At 45.3% G+C, this 21,765-nt stretch overlaps 1 protein-coding gene across 5 annotated transcripts in view; it reads right to left on the bottom strand.

Moving 5' to 3' along the window:
• The window catches only part of KCTD1 (potassium channel tetramerization domain containing 1), a 100,146-nt gene that overhangs the window by 59,294 nt on the left and 19,087 nt on the right, over positions 1 to 21,765 (bottom strand). The window contains exon 1 of one of the 5 annotated variants that reach the window (XM_069004647.1): positions 8,622 to 9,015. The exons of 2 other annotated variants lie outside the window; for them this stretch is intronic. In XM_069004647.1, coding sequence (XP_068860748.1) covers positions 8,622 to 8,687 — 66 coding nt within the window. In that variant the 5' untranslated portion in view covers positions 8,688 to 9,015. 2 more of the 5 variants (XM_069004646.1, XM_069004644.1) reach the window with 2 other exon arrangements.

Consider the following 21,765-nt stretch of genomic DNA (forward strand, 5'->3'; position numbering starts at 1 on the left):
AAAGCATGTAAATTTCTAAAAGCCCAGAAAAGCCATCTTTCCTTGTTGATAATACCCAAAAAACAACCAGAACAGAATTCAATTTTACATCTTCCAATGTTACTTTTAGATCAAGGTATTATGAGAAGTTCCAATCCCTTCCTTATTCCCCTCTCAAATGCCTGGAAGAGACTTAGAAAGCATTCCCTGGAAACATGATTATATATTTTTACTGTCTCAACACTAACAAATCTCTTCTACATCAGATAAAATGCAGTTACCAACACTTGTCCCTTGAATCCAAATTGTGATAAAAAAATTATCTTGCACATACATATTTGGCTACATGCCCTTAACAATTTCCTTCTGAAAAGAAGGGTGCATTTGTTGCTTCAGAAACAGAAAAGCAAAATAATACAAAAAGGACACAGGGAAAAAGATGAACAGAAGGGCTTTGAAAGTGACTGAAAATCTACAACATCTCTAATTAGGTTCCAGCTTGGAACACAATAGTGGGGGTACCATGGCCTGTTATCAAGTTTATAGCCAAGGGCACAAGACAATACAACCCCACATTCAATTTAATTACAGCCTATGGCTTTTGCAGTAGTGGTGTGTTTCAAAGGGTTTAAGCACTCATTTATTTCTACACCATACATGAAATAAGGCAGCTCCCTGTCATACAGACTCACCAATTAGACTGAGCAGTTTCTGATCTCTTGCTCTCTAGAAGCAGAGCAGTGGGCAATGGGAAATCTTTTACAGGATAATCACAGAATACTTTTTATTAAAAAAAAAAAGAAAGAAAGAAAAAAGATAGTCTCTCTGCTGCCTTTAAGCTTGTGCATTTTATCTTTGATGTGCATAGAGTACCAACATAGTCATTTCAGATTCCACAGGATGTAAAAGAGTGTCAAAATACAGCAGCACTTCAGTGATGTTGTTTTTTTTCTCCTGATGGTATTAAAAAGGTTATCTTCATTTGAGCTACAAGGAACTGGTCACCTCTTGCATTCCTGCTATCGCTGAAGGCTGATGTAACTAAATAAAGCGAGTTTAATTTCTAAAAAGGAAAGATATTTTGAAAGATTAAGTGACAGTAGAAATCACCAGCTGAAATAGTTACACAAGTTGATACCTCCAATATATCATGCCAATGCAACCACGAGGACCTACAAAGACAGTATTGGACCTTTAGTTCCACAGCCACCGTTCTAAAGGCGCATATCAAAACACTGTTCTTGGATCCTCTCTGAGATACTCTCCCAAGTCACCTTAAATCAACTCCCTCCCTAACAGCCAATCCAAAACGAACCAACCTCAGTCTAGGAAAGAAAAAACAGCTCCCTTCATTCCTTTCAGTTCAGGTACTGCCCCTAAAGCGGTATATGAGGTCACTAAGCCTAATCTCTATTCTGCTTGGCCTGTGCTCATCTTGGGAAACGCTCACATGCTACCAAGCCTCATGTTCATGATAAGGAACATAGCCCGGGATATCCTACTTTCTTAAAATGAAAAACCCTGCCTCTCTTCAACAATCTTTAGAAGCACTCAGTTACAAACAACACTGACCTCCACCCAAGACAGCAACAGCCAGAATTCGTGCATTTCACCGTGGAGATTGATAAGAAAGCTTTGGGGACCATACCTGACACCACTACTACTTTATCCTCCTGCCCTCCAAGGATTTCAGAGCAATTTTGATGACTATCCGGTGTAATAGTCCCTTCTACAGTTCTAGTTTCCACCTGTAATTTAGTAGAAAATGAAAAAGCCCCCTCATTTAAAAACCCATAAGTAACAAAGTAACAAACAGTAGCCTCTAAGGTAGATACAGTTTCTTTAAGCACATTTTAAAGTTTCTTTAACCCTCACCTTCTACGATTTTAACCTCAGTGCTTCTCTTAAAAAAGACACCTAGCAAATCCTGGATTTTCCCGCAACCTGGCATAATCCAGTAATCAAAGAGATGGGCACTAACTACGCAGTAGGGTAGCCAGCACTAACCTCTGAAATCTGATCAACACTAGCACTGCCACAAGAACTAACAAGGTATTTAGCAGTCATCAGTCTTAATAGCTACTGTACTTTAAGCCCTTAAGATAGGGATATTGCTTCATCAATTACCCTGGCAGAAATAAAGCCTAGCATCCTCACACCACGATCCTAAGCATCCTTCCCTGAAGCTACCTGAAGAGCTCCCCTGCCCTGCACACCAGGAAAGCACCTAGCAACGATTCTGGTCAGAGTCCTAGAGATACTTGTACAAAACACAAGTCTTTTTTGTCATCATTTAACAAAAGTGCAGGATGTTCCCAGATCAAAGATCAAGCAGACAGATTCTTATCCACCTCCTCGAAAACCCAAGACTAAAAAGGGCTAGACTTATTAGCTACGTTTGATTTGCTCTGAGTTGTGCCTTACTGCCTACTCATATTCCTCATGTGCTATTGTTCTGCCTTCTTTTGCAAAACCTGCAGTCAGAACTAGATTTCTGGTTCGGGTCGAAGTCAGCCCTTCAAAGAGAGTGTAAGGCAATGAAAAGACATGTGCCAGATCAAAAGACAGCAAAAAGGGCAACTCTGAATTTAAAGCACAAGGAAAAAAAAAAAAAAAAGCATTTCAGGATTCCCCCAAACATCTAAGATAAATGCACATGGCTCAGGTTTTAATGACTAAGCTTTTGGTAGATATCTTAAGAGCTGATAAATTCTTCACAAACAGCCCAGAGAAACCAAATCAAGCTACACAACAAACATAACCAAAGCATCTACAAGTGACAGGCAACTCTCCTCCCCCATGGCAGAGGCCGAACTATTTTTCTACACCTATTTTTGGGTATTACTGCTGTAGGAAGTTCAGCGTGTACCAGATCCATAAAACCCAAAAGCTACCACCACATTGTAGCATCAAAAGTTTAAGCTTTAGCTATTGTTCATCTTTCAGCAATATGGGAGATGAACAACAGCCAAATTACATCTCTCTGTCATCAACTTGAACTGAAGCATTGCTGTCAGTGGCAGGAAAATTGCTACACTTCAGAGCAAATAAGGACTGAAAAGAAAGTTGTGCCATGATGGCAGTGCTGTATGCTTAAAATACACTATAAATGCTGCTCTTAAGGCTAAAACCTAAAGCAATAGTTGGATCAAGATGAACATTTAATGTACTTTTTCCAAGCTCTGGAAGAGGCTCCTACAAACCCAGTGTTGAAAAGACATTTTGGGGCTAAAAGAAAAAACAGGAGCTACAACATAAAAGCATAAAATTAACATTCTTGCTCAGATAGTGCTAATTGAAGACACCCCATTTAGTGCTTTCAATTAATCTTTTCCACATTTTGCTTAATGCTATTAAAAAAAAAAAAAAAAGGCCCACAGTATAAAGAAGCTAAGAAACCCACACATTATGCCACCACTTTTTCACCAGAGCATTGCACAAATCCATGAGTTCACCAGAATCTTTCCTCTGGAAGACTAACTAAGAAGACAACCAACAAACCACAAACTTATGACCTTGGTGTTTTCAAGGAATCCGTAATATTTGTCAACAGTGGAATTTAGTGTCATGGTACTTGATGAGATATATTCAGTAAAAAGGCCTAGGAACTCTTTGCTTATAATTAGGCAATAACGATTGAGGGCCAGGGCATTTCCTGGGGATTAATGACCGGCTGGGAGAGTCAATGGCTTGAGGCAATGCCTTGGGCCATTAATTCCAGCCAGTCATTAATTTCCCCAGGAAATGCCCTGGACCTCGATTAGTGTAAGTATCATAAAAGGTAGCTAGAGAGAAAAAGTTTAGCATTAACATTCTCCCAAGGAAATCCATTCCACAGCCAGTATTTTTTCATTTTGTCACATCCCAGAAGTGCGTAAGTTAAAATTGACACAAGAAAAATTGGTGATGAAAAAAAGAGAGAGAGACACTTCTCTTTCTCAAAGATTTAAATGAATGAGGTTTGTCGCAAAGGCAAAATTCAGGTACAGAAGTGACTGGGCACCTTATTTAACTCATGAAATTGTGAATGGACGTGAACATTTCCATATATTTACTGAAAAAAATCCAGACTGCCTAGTTCTAGTACCCTTGCTGATTGCTCATTTTCTTTCTTGATACACTTAGGAAAACAGCAGATGCCTGTTGTACTCTCTCTTCGCTGTTTCTCCCTTTCTCCCCATAGCCCGCTGGTAACGAGAATTACAGCTCCGAACGCTTCCCGGAGGAAGCACAGCTTTGCAACAAACACTACAGCAGCTGGATTTCTCCTCGCCTGAGCTTTATGCAAGTGTGAAGAGATTTGTGGGCCAGGGTAGAGATCGAGTTCTCTAGTCTGACAACTGAAAGTACCAAGACACCTCGTTTAACAGATTAAAGACACGCACACTCCGTGACCACTGACTGCTCTGCCCAGTTCCCTCTTCCCCTTCCCAGACTCACGTGCGGTGCTCCTCCTAAAAAGCTAAACTGAAGTTTCAAAATTACTTTCACGGTCATTAAAAGCAAGGGAAAGAGGAATCTAGGGTTAAATACAGCGAGGAGCATTAGCTTTTACCTGGAATAATGAGCTAGAACAAAAACATTATCTGCACAAAATCAAGCCTCTAAGCCATTCAGAGACACCAGATACACACAGCAGGAGATCAAGCTACAGTACTCCACTGAAGTGGTCCAAAAAAAGCCTCCCTAAAAGAAAGGAGAGGTCACAGGTATCTTAAAGAACATAGACGCTTATGCAGGCATTCACTGGGAGCCCTGCCCTCCCCCTCCCCACCCCAATTAGCCTTCAGGCTGGTTGATTAGTTGGCAAACTCTTTGAAAGGGTCAGTCTGTCCAGAACTGGTATTTCCACTCGGGAAACAGCTCAGGCATGTTATATACCTGTGCTTGCCCAGCGCTGTGCGCTCTGGCTGACGGCTGCGATCCCTGTTATTACTTGACACAAGAATGTCAGAGGGGTTTTGTAATCATGTAGGGCAGCCAGCAGTAAAGTTCTTGCCTGAAACACGGTATTTTATGGGGCACAACGTAACTGCATACACTTTACAGATTTAGTTAGAATGACTTCCAAACTTCAAGCCAATTGCAGAGGTGCAATGAGTCTTTAATTGAAGTAATTTAGCTCCAGCTCTCAAACACCCGAGAGGAAAGTACTTTTGGAGGGGATGGGGAGCAGGCACCAGCACGTGCTGGCACACAGCAGAGGGGGCTCCGCAAGGCACACATTAAGGCACAGCTCAACAGCGTTTTTGACAACACTGTTTTACCTTAACGAAACACATCTATCGAATTTGGGCTCATTCCACAGCTAAGCTGCACCTAAACCCGTTTAATTGTGCTCTTACTGTATATTTCACCACTCTGGTAACTAATTCAACTAAAGCCAATTTGCCTTTAAAAAAAAAAAAAAAAAAGGATCACTGCCAGGAAACAGAGCTATTTTAAATAAACAAATACAAGATGAATGCAATTGCCATATTAACCCTCTTGTTAACTTCTGAAGTTTAAAATTACACCCTCATTACTAGTGTGTAATTGAGTACTCTCCCGGCTGTTTCCTGCATTTGAGGTTATTCAAATAGTTCATTAGCACATCAAGAACACCACACACACTAATGATACCTGATGCCCCTATCTACTATTCTGGCCCGACTTTCATAAGTCACATCTCCCGCAAAAAGAGAAATAAAAAGAGGGGGAAAAAGAAATAAAAAGGAGGAAAAGGGGAGCCCATAGGGCTGAGCTGTCGGTGCTGCTGCTGAGGGAGAGCATGGCAGCACCCAGGCACCATTCAAGTCCAACCCAAGCACACAGTGAGTGGCCACTGGACCTGTGGCGGGGCGTGAGGAGATTGGAGGGGCAAGTAAGTTGGATAACTTGCATCCGGGCTCTTTGGGTGCCTGAAGAGTGAGCGTGACCCCAAGAGCCACCCCAAAGCTGGCAGTGTGCCTCAGTGCCCAGCCTTGGGGGAAGAAAGGAGGGGGGACAGTGCAGACTATGTGGGGCAGGGTGAGGGGCTGCCACTTTTTTTTTTTCCTTTTTCTTTTGCCGGTTACCTGTGTGGGGGAAACAATAGCAGGTGAAACTACTGTGGGTGAGGTGGTGCTTCTGTGCCCGTTTGCTTCGGGGAGGAGGTGAGGCAAGGGGTCATGTTTCACTGAGACCACCACCACGGCGGGCGCAGCGGCATCCAGGGGCTCAGCGGGGCGGCGGCAGAGTCTTTTGGGGGAGGCAGAGGGCCCACATACATCACCGCCGGCCGCAGCCCCTGCCGGGAACACTGCCTCGTAGAGCGCCCGCTTGGCCGGGGCCACCGCGGCCGCTTCCGCTTTCACTGGCACAGCGTCACCGTCTTTGGGCAGCACATAGGGGTTGGCAGCGGGTGGCCGCGGCCGAGGTCCACCATTGAGGGCGGCAGGGGTGTAGCAGCCCCCGCCAGCGGGGTGGTGGAGGAGGTGGTGGTGGTGGGGAGGGGGGTGGTGGTGGTGGGGTGGCTGCAGTCCTCCCAGCTTGGTGCCAATGCCAGCGATACTGTTGAGGGTGGCAATGGAGACGGCACCAATGCAGTGGTTGGTGTAGGTCTTGGAGAGCTTGGCCGCCTTGGAGAGCATCTGCATGCGGGTACCCAGGAGGTTCTTCCCAATGGCCTTGTTCTCGTACCAGGTGATGTCACCCTCACTGCAGTGGTCCCGCGGGCGCTGGAAGAAGGCCTTGCAGAGGGGGTTGCGCTTGGAGAGGTACTTGACAAAGCTGGCGTAGGGGCAGAACTCTGTGCCAGTCTCATACATGCGGGGCAGGTTCTCCTCATCGCTGCTCTCCGCCCGCTTCTTGCTCCAGGAGGACGAGCGCGACTTGTGGTAGGGCCCCAGCGCCTTGAAGTAGACGAACTTGCGTCCGTCCTCGTCCACGGCCAGCCCAAATGAGTCCTCCTCCAGCTCCCGCTGGTTCTCCCGGCCCCGGGTGCAGAAGTACATGCAGGTCTCAAACCAGACCTTGTTGAGGAGCCCGAAGGGGCTCTGAGTGCTGAACACGCTGCACGTGTAGAGCTTGCGGAGGTCGGCGCGGGTGATGGCCTGCTTCTGCACCACCGGCCCGGCGCCCTGCTCCTCCAGCTTGCGGATGACAGCGGCCAGGGTGAGGTTGGCGGCGCGGAGCTCAGGGTCCTTGGTGAGGTCGAGGGTGCGGCAGTAGGGCGGCTCGTTGAGGTAGCGGTTGAGGGAGCTGCGGATGCTGATGAGGGAGGACTTAGAGTAGAGCTGCCCGCTCTTAGAGCGCGCCTCGGCGTAGAAGGAGCGCAGGACCCGGCACAGCGCCCCCTTGTCCATCGTCTCGAAGTCGGGGCTCTGCGCCTTCTCGCTCAGGTACTCGCGGAAGATGCGCACGGCGTAGCGGGTGGCCAGCCGCGTGTTCTCGCTCAGCCGCGCCCGCTCCGGCCGCTGCAGCAGCAGGGCCGCCTCCAGCTCCGCGTCCTCCGCCGCCCCCCCGGGGCCGCCGCCGCCGCCGCCCCCCGGGGCAGCCGCCGCGGCGCCCCCCGGGGCAGCCCCGACGCCGCTGCTGCCGCCGCCCGGCGTACGGCCCGGGGCGGGCGGCAGCGGCTCCGTCTCCTCCTCGCCGTCCCACTCCAGACCCATCTCCTCTTCCTCCTCCTCCTCCTCGTCCAGCAGCAGCCCCCCATCGGCTCCGTCCTCCTCCTCCTCGTCCCCCGTTATCTGCACCTCCTGGATCTCATCCTCCTCCTCGCCCTCCTCCTCCTCGCCGGCGCTGCAGTAGCGGTGCGGGCGGGGGGCGACGCCGCGGCCGGACGGCCGGTCCCCCGCATTGTTCCCGCCGCCTCCGCCGCGCCCGCCGCCCCCTCCGCCGCCGCCGCTCCACTCTCCGCCGCCGCCGCCGCTGCCAGGCATTCTCGCCATATTGCCGTCTCCCTGCCAGTCCTCGGGCAGGGCGCATGCGCTATATTGGACCGCAGCGCTGGAGCGCTTTTGTGTTTTAATGACCTTCAGCTACCGGGAGGCAAAGCCGGGCTCTTAAAGGGGCCGCGCTCCCAGTGGAGGCGGCGGGGAAGGGGCGGGAGAGGTTGGGATGGATGGGGAGGAGGCTGAGTCGCGCTCAGGGGGTACCGCGGGGAAGGGAGCGGTACTTACCGCGCCCGCCGCTCGCCTCAGGTCCGTCCCGTCGAGCAACGCTGATGGGCGCCGGGCGCGGCGGGGAACGGCCGGGCAGGTGCGCCCCGGCCCGGAGGTTCCCCCGCCACCCCCGGCGCCCGTCCCACCTCCCCATCCTCGAAAAGGAAAGCATTCCGCGTGTGGAGCGGCTCTTTCGGTAGGGACGGACCGCCACCGAGCTGCTACGACGCCTCGCACCTCCTCATTCCACAGTAACTTAAACATAGACCAAAAGGAAAAAAAAAAAAAAAAAGAAAAAAAAAAAAAAAACCGCAAAGGGAAGAAAAGAAAAGAAAAAAAAAACCAAACAAAAAACCCCCAAACAAAACCCAAACACACGCACACACAAAAGACTCGGGCTGTGCTTGTCCGCAGCACGGCTCAGACCTCGATAGGATGCTGCCGGGGAGCGGGCGGAGGACCCGGCCCCGTTCCCCGCCTGCCGTACTGCCGCGACATCGCCTGCCGCCGACCTCGCACCTTTAATCGGGCGCTCGGATTTCGGTCGAGGGGCTCGGGAGGAGACGGACGCTCGGGGCATTGCATCCGTGCGGCTTGGAGTCCGCCCGGGAACAGCCAGTTGGTAGCCGCGGCGCTCGCTTGGCTTGCGGGAGCCCCGGCGAGGTTGGCTGCCGAGAGGGAGCAATAAGGACTCGGGGGCTGACGGGCGCTCCGAGCCGCCCTCTTGCTCCTGGGGCTGCAGACCTTAGGGCAGCCGGAGGGCCCTCGGCCCCCCCGTGCCGCCGCTGCCTCCCATCGTGCTCGCGTTCTTCCTCCGCTGCCCTCTCCAGCGACGGAGCAAAACCCGAGGGGACTCCCGCAGCCGCGCCGGGGTGCGGGGCCGCCGGACCCAATAGGGCCACTTTGCGGGGGTTTTCGCAGAGGGGAGCCCCGGAGCGGCGCAGCGCGGGCGGGGGGCGCGGACCCCCGGCTCAGCCTGCCCGCGCCGGCCCGCGCCCCCCGCCCCGTGCGCGCCCGCGGGGCGCTCCATCCCCCGCCCGGCTCTGCCCCAGGAAGGCGGCTGGATGCACACTGCCTTCCTTACCCTTCCTTCCCGGGAAGGGTCCTTGGCCGGGCTGGGCTCGGGCAGGAACGAGGGCATAAGCCTACGGCTGCGCACCGCGGGGAGAGGGAGACTGTCCCACTCGGGACGGGAGGGGACGAGGCGGCTCCCCGCTAGTAGCACCCACACTCTCCAAACCAAACTACCCCACAGGACTCCCCGTGCCATTTAGCTGGGCGATTTCTTTTATTCGGTACGACGAAATAAATATTCATTACGACTGCTGGCTACACCTGAAATTATAGCCCTAATTGCAGAGCTGTTGGCCTGAGCTACCACATTTGCTGCTTACTCATCCGTAAGCAATTGCTCAGCGCCGGGTCCCAGCCGTGGTGGTTCCCTTTGGGGGGCTCGGTGCCCTCCAGTGCTGGGCGGCGCCGAGCCCCGTGGCCGCTCTCCTGGGGCAGAGACCGACGGCCACGGACGGGGCGTCCCGGACAGCCCCAGCTCCCGCCGTCCGGGAAAATGTGAGATGCCAAAGAAAGGATGTGCAAATTGTTGAGCAAAATAGGCCAATTCGAAATAAATAAGCACTGCGGGAAGAGAGCCTGCCACTCCCGGAAAATAAGTGAAGAGAAACCCGGCACTGTTATATTGATGTAAGCCTGGAGTAATTACACGGAGGTCAAAGTTGTTGCACACGCTACAAGAAGTTGTGCTCACTCTGTAGTTTGAGAGCGGATTATGTTCCCTCTTAGGTCGATGGCACATATATAAAATTCTGCATTTTTTTTCCCTATGCACGTAAGAGGATATAAATAAGGTTTGGTCATGTTGTTTTTTTTTCCATTGTCATACTTTATATATAACCTAATCCTGAAGCAAAGTCTCAAAGACCTTCCCATGAGATTGACCAGATGCTGAAACAGATAGCTAAAAGAAACAATACCTTGATGTGGTTAAAATCTAAATGCCCCAGCCAAGCTCCTTTTAGGAGCTGTGACAACCCACCCTAGAAGACAGAGAACTGCAAGGCTTGCAGCATAAACTTTTTTTACAAAGATTATTTTTCTTTATTCCCATAAATGCTAAAAATTACGTGATCGGCATTGACCTTTGATTCTGTCTTAAGACCGTGGAAGCCACTTTTTTTTTAAGACCTTTTCAGAGACATATGAGTGCGAAAGGTAATTGAATATTTTTTTAACTTTAAAAAAAGATGAACACCAGGTTGACAGCTTCTCTACTTGGATGTTCATTTAATCACCATTTTCTGATTACAGGAGGTGAACTATGTTGACAGACTTGCAGATGAATATGCAGCCCGGTATATGAGTAGTAAGTATAAAGGACATAAAGAACTTGTAGTGAGGTTGGAGGGGAAAAATGTATACGAAGCATCCATATTACACACATCAACTGGAAGCACCTCAGCAGCCAGGGGGAATTCAGAGAGTAGCAAGTGAGGTGTTCAGAGCACTGCAGGTGCCCATAACTAGGAAGACACATGCATAAGTAATATACTGTATAACCTATATGCATACAGGTAAGTTAATCATATATGTATGTTAACTTACCTATCTATGTTCCTAAAAATAGCATTTAGCCTAGTCAGTTGTATTCCAGAAGTTTAAATCCTATTGTTCAAGCTCTCCTGTTAGATAAGGTAATCGAACTGCATTCCAAAACTGACAGAGTTGCACAGGGCTGTCTAATGTGAGTTGGCATATAACATTAAACTTACATCCACTCCACCCTCCACGTCACTAATCAGAGGTTTATCCTGCTGAGAGCTCTGCCTAGGCATAGGCAGCATTCTGCATTCTCCCCTAGGACTCAAGGTTTGAGGCTGATTCTCAAATAGGTCCTGTCTGCACTTGGAGAATACATTTTATTACTGCTGTCACTAAAGAAGATGTAATACCCACAGAACACTAATAATGGACTGGCCTCACTAAGGATTATCCTTATGAATACTTTGAGATCAGTTCATCTGCCACAGAATTAGCATGCCAGTTTAAAAACCAAAACAACCTTCTCCATGAGTCGGTTTACAATAAAGGTAGTGCTTGTTACCACGTTAGCAAATAGTTTCAGGTCTTTCTTCACTTCTTTTTTAAGCTGCTCTTGCCCCTGGCCTTGCCCGTGGCAAGTACAGAGCTTGCTAGAGCTGTGTTCTTTGACAATCGGCTATTGTGCTAAAGCTTTCCACAGCCCAGTTCTCCTTCAGACTAACACAATCTATTTCTCCGTAGCCCTGTAAGTGGTTATTTCACTTACAGCCACCTAAACCTTAATGCTTTGGTGAGTCTTGGTAGGTGTTTCATCATGAGGCTTCACTAGGGACTAAACTGGAATACCCCCAAAAGCCAAGAAGCAAAGAAAATCTGTGGGTTCATTTGCTTCTTAGGATCCTATCTAGGCATCTAGAAAAGATTTTTTAAAAAAACAGTGCTAAAACAAGCTTGTGGGCTAACCCTAATGCTGGCCACCTGGTATTTTTTAAAAGAAAATAACTTCTTCTCCATGTACACTTTTACTGTTAGTTTAAATGCAATAAACATTTCCTTTAAATGTCTTAATATGTTTTCTAAACACAAGATGTTTTTACTGTAGAGGCAGGCTATGTGGAAATTGGTATGAGAAATCCATATTGACACTACAGAACTAGAAGGCAAATAACACTTGGGACTCTTGGAAAATTCACTTAGGGAAAAAGCTTGTCCTAGAAATCCTTCTCCCACCCAGAAACATGCAGTTTTGAGATAAGGTTTTTTAGCATTTCAGAACTGTCACTTCAAATGCTAATTCCATTTTTATTTTACTCTTTTATTTTTGTATATGATATTTCTTGGTTTTCCATTACTTCTTCATACTATGGACAGCTAATGCTAACATATAGTGGGCTATAACTGATTTTAACTCCTCTTTATTTTAATTTTTTAAATGTTTTTTTTAGCATCTCCCATCTGCGTGGCAATGAAACGGCTTCATATAACTCAACAAAGGAGACATTGATTTAGTAAAGTGAGGATGTATCCATCAGCACTGAGTTGCAGCTGTTCTTAATGGATTGGAAAATACAAGAGCTATTTCACCTCTTAGATTGCCATGTTATGAAATGTTAGTAGTAGTTGCACATATCAAAGCACCAGCTACCACCCAAACATTTTTGTGAAACATGAAGGCAGCATCAAGCCAGCCCCCTTGCGAAGCACCCTGGTGCCAATCGAAAACCTATTTCCCCAGTACGCTCCAATTTTTCTCCCACAGGTATTTGCCGTTACTTACTTCACTGCTTTTTTTTCTTTTTTTCCCCTTTCTTTTACAAAAGCAATATTTTTGCCCCTGAGACCATGATGTGTTTCCCAATTGCTTGGTTTTCAAAATAAACCAGAGAAAACCTGAGTCATCATCTTTGTAAGAAAGCACACATTCAGTACTTGGCAAATTAAAAGGCAAGAGTTTGCAAATCACCGTTATTTTCAGCGTCGAGCAGCTGGAGCATCTTTGCTTCCAAAAATATAGAAGAGCTGTGTTGTCAGACAGTTTGGAGAGAGGCAGGTAATAAATTGCATTGTGCTGCATAAAGGTTTTAAGGGTCTTTTAAAATGTGCTGGAGGTAAGTTACCAGAAGATACATGAATGCTTTTATTTAGCTGTATTTTAGTTTGTGTTTGTCTTTGCTTCTCTGGTGTTGAGGGCACTTGAAACAAATTGGCTGATCTGTGTGGCACAGTGGTAGCTGGTTAAAGTTGCTCTAGTGGTTGTCTGATCATTTCTATGAACTGCTGACACCAAGCAACCTGGCGTGTTAGTGGCATAGTGTTTACTCTCCATGGAGGGAAAGAGCTCTTTCTGTCTCTCTGGGCTCTCTGGACTCTCAACTGAGTCCATAAATTCGACATGAAGGTGAGGGAAATTTAGAAGGACCAAGCCAGTAACTCAAAAAAGGGAGCTTCAAATAGAGAGATCCCTGTGAAACCACAAAGCTTATAGGTGTTGTAGGTCTAAGTACAAGCTTTCACTTCATATAGTGTTTTAAGTACTATGTAATAGAGCATAAATTTATGCTGTATTGGATATGGATTTCTTGAAATCATATTTTTTTATCATAATCTTCCAAGAAAAGTTTAATTTGAACTAGAAGTCCAGGCTGGAAGTCACACTGGGCTGGGTGAGGTCTAGAAATGCAGGGAGGGACAACTGGTTATATGATAATAAGGTCTGGCTAAGAAAACTCCTTAAGCATTCCTTTAGGAAAAAGGAAAAAAAAAAAAACAAACCTGAATCCAAACAAGAATGTAATATCATGAAACTCTGAAGAAGTGCACTTTCCAACTTGTTCCTGTACCATATGAATTTTATCTTCCTTGCTTTTACCATCCCCACCACACAACCCAAAGTTTCTGTGTTGCCATGAGGTGTGCTGAGCACTGATTCCTGCACAGGGCCAGAGGTAGAGCTTTACACCTCACACAACCTATTCATACCAGGCATTTTTCAGAGTGTGGGGTCCTCAAGGGACAGGACAACAGCTGGCCTACAGCCCAGCATGGAAAAGGGAATCCTCTTTTGACCATCGACTAGTGGCTTTAAAGCCTCTTTATACCATGAATTCACTGTCAATATACTTTTGTTTTGATTTAGTGACTGAAATAAACTGATTATTCCCCTTTTCCACCAGTATTATGTCTGTGTCATCATGAATTTGGAAATTCCCTTTCAGGTATTTATGTAGCAAAAACCCCAGTACCAATGGTCTGTCTTCTTGGATTTTCTTTTCTCAATTGAGTTATCTCAGCTGGGTTGACACAAACCCAATTTAAGCAACTTTAGAATTGTGTGAGTTCAAAGGAAGCCCACAGAGGGTGTAAACATGCTGTTAAACAGTGTCAGAGCCCTGTCAGGCTGTCACCCAGACCCACCTTTCCACTGCTGTTGAATTTTAAGTTACACCAACTCGTAAAGCAGCATTGGAGTAGAAGGGAATAAATTCGTAGGTCACATGAAAGAAGAGTACAGGGATAAAAAAAGTGTAGCAACGTTTACTGCCAGACCCTGTCACATCCTTTATCAGCGTGATTTAATTCATACCAAGAAAAAAAAAAAAATGGTAGAACATGCGGCAGAATATTAAAAAATAAGGAAAGCCCTTTATGCAAAACTGCTTGCATGAACTAAATGTTGCTGCTGTATCTGTCTTCAGGTGAAAACTGGGGCAAAAGCCTCAGGATATTGTCAGGACTTTCATTTGAGGTTTAAAGCCAGAGGCCATAAAGGACCTTTCAGGTCTCTTTGCAGTTTGCACCTGCATTTTGCTGCATTTTAAGTTATAGAGGGTAAAGCCTGGAAAAGTAGAAAAACTGAAATGATTCAGAGAAAATATAAAGGAAACTTACGAAGTTTAGTGAAAAAGGGTGGATGTATTGGATGTTCCTCTCATTTTTCAGCATCAGGTAACAAAACAGATCAAAAATACCTTCTAGCAGCTGGTAAGCATCAGTATTTTGTAAGAATTTGGCATGAAAAAAACCCCAGTGAACCACTTTTGCAACTGTTGAGAATGTTTAAGTGCAAAGCTTTTTTGTCCATCCATGGGTTGTACTGTGCTTTGAATAGCCTGGCCTTTTTCTACCCATGAAATGTTAAGTTGGGCTTGAATCAAAGTTTTTTTATTTGAAGATCAAGGCTAAAATTAATTTTCTTTTCACAGAACAAAAGGGATCATCAAATAACTAAAAATAATTTAAAAAATCCTAGAGCAAAGACTTTGCACATTTGTGGACTGAATTATACAACTGCAAGCAGGTAGTTATTTGCTAGTAGAAATGAGCATTGTTAAAATAAGCAAGAGAAAAATTACAAGCTCTTCTTTTGCCTTGGACAAAACAAGGTCACATTTGCAATTTGCAGTGCTTGATCTCTCCATTAACAATCTTGGCAAAGGTTTATCAAGTTATTTGGAATAATTTCCTCCAAGTTATGAGTGTGTCACTTGGTCTGTTATGGATCTGTCCCTACAGTTGGCTCTGCTGTTTACCTGTAAATTGTCACACTCGTTCTTGCTGATTGGTGTTAAAAGAAAAAAAAAAATAAAGCAGTGTTTAAAATCAAAGCTTCAGTGTGGAAGGATATAAAGTGTGAAATCCAGACCCATTGCTTTCATTCTGGCTTTAGTGATCATAGAAACCTGCTGTAGGGCAGGACTAATCTGCCAGAAAATTATTATTGAGCCCTGGTAACTCAGATATACGTGCAGACTTGAAAACAAAGTTGCTCTTTGTGCCAGCTCCAGGTCCTACAAGAACCTCACATGGTAACCTCCACCTGGCTCAGAAATACCCTGCATTCCGCCGCAAAGAGGAGGAAGTTTGTTAATTCCCAAGCAGCTGTGAACAATTTAATCTCTTTCCAAACAGCCCAGCATCCTATTCCAATTGCGAGTTTCTTGGGGGATGCATAGTTTGAGGAGCTGGTGAGAGATAACAGGCTCTTTCTTTCAAGGCCATGCCTATGGATTTGGCCTTGACAGTAGCATTTTGATAACAGGGTTGCCAAATCTCGGAGCCTCGTGATACTCGGTCGGTTTGGAGTTTCCTCCTCCAAATGCTAGAATGGAGAGGTTTAAAATTAATCTTTGGAAGACAACTTTGAAACCTTGAATTACTGCTCTGTAAATACTTGGAAATCAGGTGGTGAGCAACAGTTTTGTAATTTTAGGAAGAAGAAATGCCTGTAATTTTAATATATGATTAAGAATTTATGCTGACTACTGGTGGTTGGAACTCCTGGGATTTCCCAGATAAAATTGCCTCTGAGAACTGAGCTGATAACTTGAATTGATTTTCTGGAGAAATCTCTAAATTACTGACTTCTTTGCTTCACATTATTTATCAAAAAATCACCATCCAAATCCTACACAAACCATTTTTGTTACCTCTTTGGCAATATGTTTAGAAGAGTCAAAGAACCACAAAGAAGTACTTCAAGAAATTCATATGCAGATTTCTTTGAGTTCTCAGAACCAAGAACTTTTTTTCTCTGATTATCAGAAGGTCTCTGCACTCAAAAATTGTTGTACAGGTATTTAAGCCAGCTGTACTTTTAAACAGGCTTGCACCTGATATGGTTTCCATGGGAGCTGCTTGGTGCTTAGCCATTTGCAAACATGGCTGCTTATGTATAATTAAATTAGAGTTAGTGAACACAGTGTTCTTCTAACAGCTGACCTTCGGTCTGTCTGGCACACTAGTAGATGAGTGAAGGGAAATACATTCTTTCTGTGCTTTACATTTTCTGTACCACAATTTTTTTCCCCCTTAAGACTAGCTAGATGTGACTTTCTGGATACTTTGCTGAAATCTCCTGCTATTTCACTGTATTTTCAGTAGTTACCCTTGGATTGTTCTGCACAGCTCCAGACAGAGCATTTAATCATCTTAGTTCTTCTATTTTCACTGGAGTCCCCAAATGTTTAAGCTTTTCTTTTGTCCAGCAAGACATATTGGGCTGTGCTTACACTAAAATATTTCATAATACTCTCTAGGAACTAGTTTTATTCCATCAGAAAGTAGTGGTGTTTAAGTACTTAGGAATCTCAGCCATATGCAGAGTGTGGAGGCAGAATTATAGGAGCTTTGTTTGTAAAGCTAAAGGGATCAAAGTATCTGGAACAATTGGTAAGGTTTTTTTGGGGCAGGCGCTGTATTTCAAAGGAAGATGTAGATTCATTTTGTTAACCCATTGCTTCAAATGAGTTTGTCAGATCCCAAATAGGGAAGGACAGGATTTTGGCTACTGAATTCCAGTTTGGCTACAAGTGCCTGGGCTAATTGGATGGGTTGAGAGAACCCCCCCACAGATGAATAAACTAGAAAAATCCTGATATCCTACTGAGGTCAGCAGCACTAATTGCCATCCACGGACAGGAAATCTGTTTGATCCTGCCTGCCTTGTTTCCTGGCTTTGTTCACATCCAAAATCACATGGGGAAATTATTCTGATGCTATATCATGCCAGAAGCACGTGGTGGGATGCTCATGGGCTAGCCTGTCCACCCAGGACTTTTATAATCATTCTCACTTACTGGGGTTGCTGAAATTTTGTTGTATGGAGGATACAAACCCAGAGGCCTTTTGGCTGCTCAACAGAACAAGTCTGACCCTTGCAGGGGTACCTGTCTGCCTGGCTCTTAAGGTCTATGAAGTCCAAGAAGCCTGGTACTATTCTAGGAAGTCATGTGGAGAGTTCCAGCTCTCTGCAGTAGTATCAGAAACACACAGAAGCTACAAACCACTCCCCTGTTGGGAAATTTTGCAAGGTCTTAATTTCTTTATACTTTCCGGCCACAAATTGTGTACTTTCATGAAGCTTCTCCCTAGTGCCATGGACAAATGCCTCTACCTCCCTTCTCTGTGCTGCTCAGAAGCCCACCTGAGGTACAGGCTGCTGAATCCTGGTTTTGTTCATGCTCTCTGAAGGAATGCCCCATCTCTTAAGCTTTCTCTAGAGCTGGGTGACTGTTGCTAAAACAACAAATACATGTAAGTCCAATATTTTTTTAGTATTTTTGGATAAATTAGTGGAGTAATACTTGAAAGCTTGTAGTGTTTTCACTTTTTATCTGCTGGTCAACAGGACAATTTTGAAATTAAGAAATAAGAAAAGTTTTCACCCTTTGAAAGCTTCAGAAAAGCAAAGCAACATTTTCCAGCATAATTTGAACATAAGCACTGTGGTATTTGTATTAGGCAAGTCTCCTCCACACAGTACATCAGCAATAATACATTTTCTAAATGAAAGGTGGTAAATATCAGCCCTACAGTAGTAGTTTCTCAAAGTCCTATGCATAAATGATTATTTTAATAGGCAGTAGGCAAGCTATCACTTGTCTGCATGAAAGGTTTACCTTTCATTTTAACCTCAGAGAGGGAGCCATTCCTCTCAATTTCTTCTGCTTTGCAGAAAGGACATGAAACAAACAGAAAAATGTTGTGAATGTTCTACAATTTCAGGTAAATTTTCAACTGCAATAAAAAAAAAAATAAACCAAAGCAAAAAACAACTTCAGCTGAAAATAGACTAATGTAAGTAAGGAAACAAATCAAAACCAGTTAATAAAACTCCTGCCTTGGATGACACAGTTGTTTTACACAGTGCTAAAGGAGTGTATCTCTCAAGTGTGTATAAAATGTTGCCAAATCACAGAATGGCACACAGAAATGGGCAGGGATTTTATTGTATTGACATAACCAGTTTGAAGGCACTTGGCTGGATAATGAAGACCAAACATTTATCATGTGGAAATTACCTATTACTATAAAGCACCTATAACCTAATCCCGCAAAGTACTTCAAGAAAGCAAGAAAAGCAAGAAAAGAGAAACCCCTGGATCTAAGAGCACTGGTTGCACCTGTTCTTTTGCATCCAGCCATGAAGAACATCCTTTTGTTCCGGCCTGACACTGCCTGGGTTCACTCTGTTGAGTCTGCCAACAGAATAAGGCTTAGCAAATAGACTGGGGAAAAGAGAATTCAGTCTCAGCTGTTTGCAGTCATCTGGAAGCTTCTGGTGATCCATGCCACTCTGTGCTCGCTGCAAAATGTATACACCTTGGGGGAAAACATTAGTAATCTGGGCACAAGAGCTAAAAACTTTCCGGTAGAATAATCTGAATCACGTATTTGGCTTAATTTCCTCATGGAAGAAATAGAAAGCCCCCTTGCTCTGTGAAATCAACCATCATTCAACTTACTATTATATTTTTAAAGGACATTCTCAGTAAACTGCAAGGATGCCAAGACTGCTACTATGCCCTAATGATATATGTGAGACCTTAATGTTGATACAGAGCTCAGGGTCATGAAGATTTTCTAGGAGAGAGCAGGAGCTCTAGAAAATCTACCATCACATTAGGAAAATCAGCAGTGTTGAGGGGAACTCTTCTTGGACTCATGACAACCAGTTTGATTCATGATAACTTGCAAAGTCATAACAGAGAGAAGTAAAATTTCACCATGAACATTCCTCTTGTGTAAAGACCACCCTCCTGCCAAAGAAGTCCCCAACCAAAACCCACAGAAATCCAGACCAAATGGATGGCTCTTTCCTCCATTAGCATCATTTCTTGCTCCTTCTGAACCACTGCCACTGCTTTATCAGAGAAGATTTGACACCAGGATATCAGGGCTGGGCTGGGTTAACCAAGCCACATAAGATGGAACAACAGTGAATAACAGGAAAAGGGGGGGAGAGGGGGACTGGAGTTGGTCTACAAAAGAACATGAAATAGTTCTGAAATTACTCCCACTCAGGTTGTACTTTCCTCTAACAATCCCTGTGCACCCTCTAAGTTTGTTGGCAATTAGCCAAACTTTTAGAGCCCTAAAGCCATCCTATTGTAAAACTATCTACAGTTCTCCTAAATTTTGCTGAGAGAAGCATTTAACAGAGGAAGATGTGGTCTGGTTGCCTGCAGTTCTTCCCATCAGCAGACCCAGTGGATAGAAAGAGTCACTGTGGAAGCATTCCTGTAGCCCCAATCCATTTATGTTCCTTTGGCACATACAAGCATATTCATAAGCTCTACCTCCAAAACAGGTGAATTATTCTCAGCAGCACAACTAAATTTGAACTCCAGTAAAGGGCAGTGGTGGGCAGGGTTAAGGCCAAGAGCACATTTGACACAGAAAAGATAGAGGACAGACGTAACAGAAACATAAAAGGATGCTGTCGAACTAGATTTCCTTCATCCCACAGCTGACAAAGAGGTGGGATTTGCCTCTTTTCCCTCCCAGCAGCATCTCTGCCTTGGTGAAGGCAGCAGCAGGAGCAAGGCTCATTTTCCAGGGCTCTGGCACAGATGATGTAGACTTGGGACCAGAGCTGATTTGTTCCTCAAGGCAATCTGCTGCCCTCAGCAGCTTCTGTGTTGCTAGAGCCTCAGGTCAGCTCTGTCCAAAACCTCCAGCAACCTTCTCTCAAGACAAAGTCCTGCAGTTACAGGCAAAGCCTAAGTAAATTTGCTGTGCCTGCATAGGCAAGAGAGGATTTCTCGTGGGACACCTGGTAAGTACTCCAAACAGCGGTGTCAAGCTGCACATATCTTGCAGTTACCTTCAGCACACAGGATCCTTTCACCCCAAACATGGCTGAAAGTGAACAAAAAGTTGGGTTTTAAGGCACACCAAGGGTTGTCTCATTTGCCATTTTCACAACACTCAAAGGGGTACAAAATATAGTAGTTTTCCTTTGTTCATTCCAGTTGAAAGAAACCAGAAATTTAATTTGGTTCCACTGTCAACAGTCCAGTCTTGACCTGGTGAATCTGGCTGACAATTGTCCTGAGGCTGGGACTTTTCTTTCTGCTCTTATTCTTCTAAGACAAACTCCCCATCTTTTCCCCTCTTCCTTGTGCATCACACCCAGGTAAACAAAATGCTGCATATCTGTCCCAGCTTGGACAGTGCTTCCCCTCCTCATCCCTCCTCCACTCTTTCCAAATCACATCGTACTTTCTCCCATGCCCTCTCCTTCACCACCTGTTCTTCCTTTGGGAATGAGCAGAATTACATACCCACCTGCCTTAACTGTTTCCTAGGTTTCTACTAGGAGAGATTTGGGAAGATGAAAGACAGGGAAAAGTGGTGCAGAAAATACACTGAACTGATATGTGAAGCTACACTGAACATGCCTTCTACAATCTCCTCATTCTGCTTTATCTCTTCTCCTTTGCAATCCTGTGGAAACCAGGAGGAAACCAGGAGGAAAGAAAAAAAACACCGCATGGCTGTCAGGTTCAAAGCAGGAGAAAAGAAAAATCCTTTCCTCTTTGAGCTGTGATTATATCTCAGGATAGATGACTTCCCACACTTCTCTGGGAGGATCCCTGGCTGCCCTTTTGTTCCTACAGGGCCACACAAACAGCTGAACAAACAGCAGTAATATCTGTGGGAAAGACAGGATGATTCTTCCCCTCTTCCTCCAAGTTTCTCCATTTTTCTATCGCCCTGCCTGCCTCCTCAGGAGGTTCCAGCTCCTCACCTTGGCACCTGGTGCCCAACAATTGTGATGCTCTGCTCAAGGTGGCACCAAGTCCTGCAGTCCTGCCAGGATTGTTGTCCCTAGCCATGTGTGGGGGGAATCTCTGTGCTTTCAGCCACGTGTCCTTGCTGGTGTTTGGGTAAAACAGTGCCCAGCTCTTGCCAATCTCTAGTATTCATGACCACATGATGCTCCAAAACAAAGCATGAAGAAAGGGAAGAAGTCTGGACTATTTTTCAAACAATGTATTTGGGAGTAGTCACTTAACTTCTTGGTTTGAGTTTTCAGACTGCAATAATTTTCAAGACCTGTTCTACCTTTCCCTTCTGTTACTCCCTTATCCATTTATCCTCCACCCCAAACATAAAGGCGAAGTATCCTCCATCCCAAACATAAAGGATAAGGATGATTGTTTTTCCCTTTGAAATCCAGGAATCTCTTTAATCCTGGATGTGAGACAATGGGAAACATACTAGGAGGTGATAGGAGAGGTTTGGCAACACACGAGAGAATGCAATAAACCACTTATTTCCTTTCCAATCATTAAACTCCACACCCTAGAGTTACTGATCTTTA

This window comes from Aphelocoma coerulescens, chromosome 2, assembly GCF_041296385.1.
Source record: "Aphelocoma coerulescens isolate FSJ_1873_10779 chromosome 2, UR_Acoe_1.0, whole genome shotgun sequence".
Classification (NCBI taxonomy): Eukaryota; Metazoa; Chordata; class Aves; order Passeriformes; family Corvidae; genus Aphelocoma; species Aphelocoma coerulescens.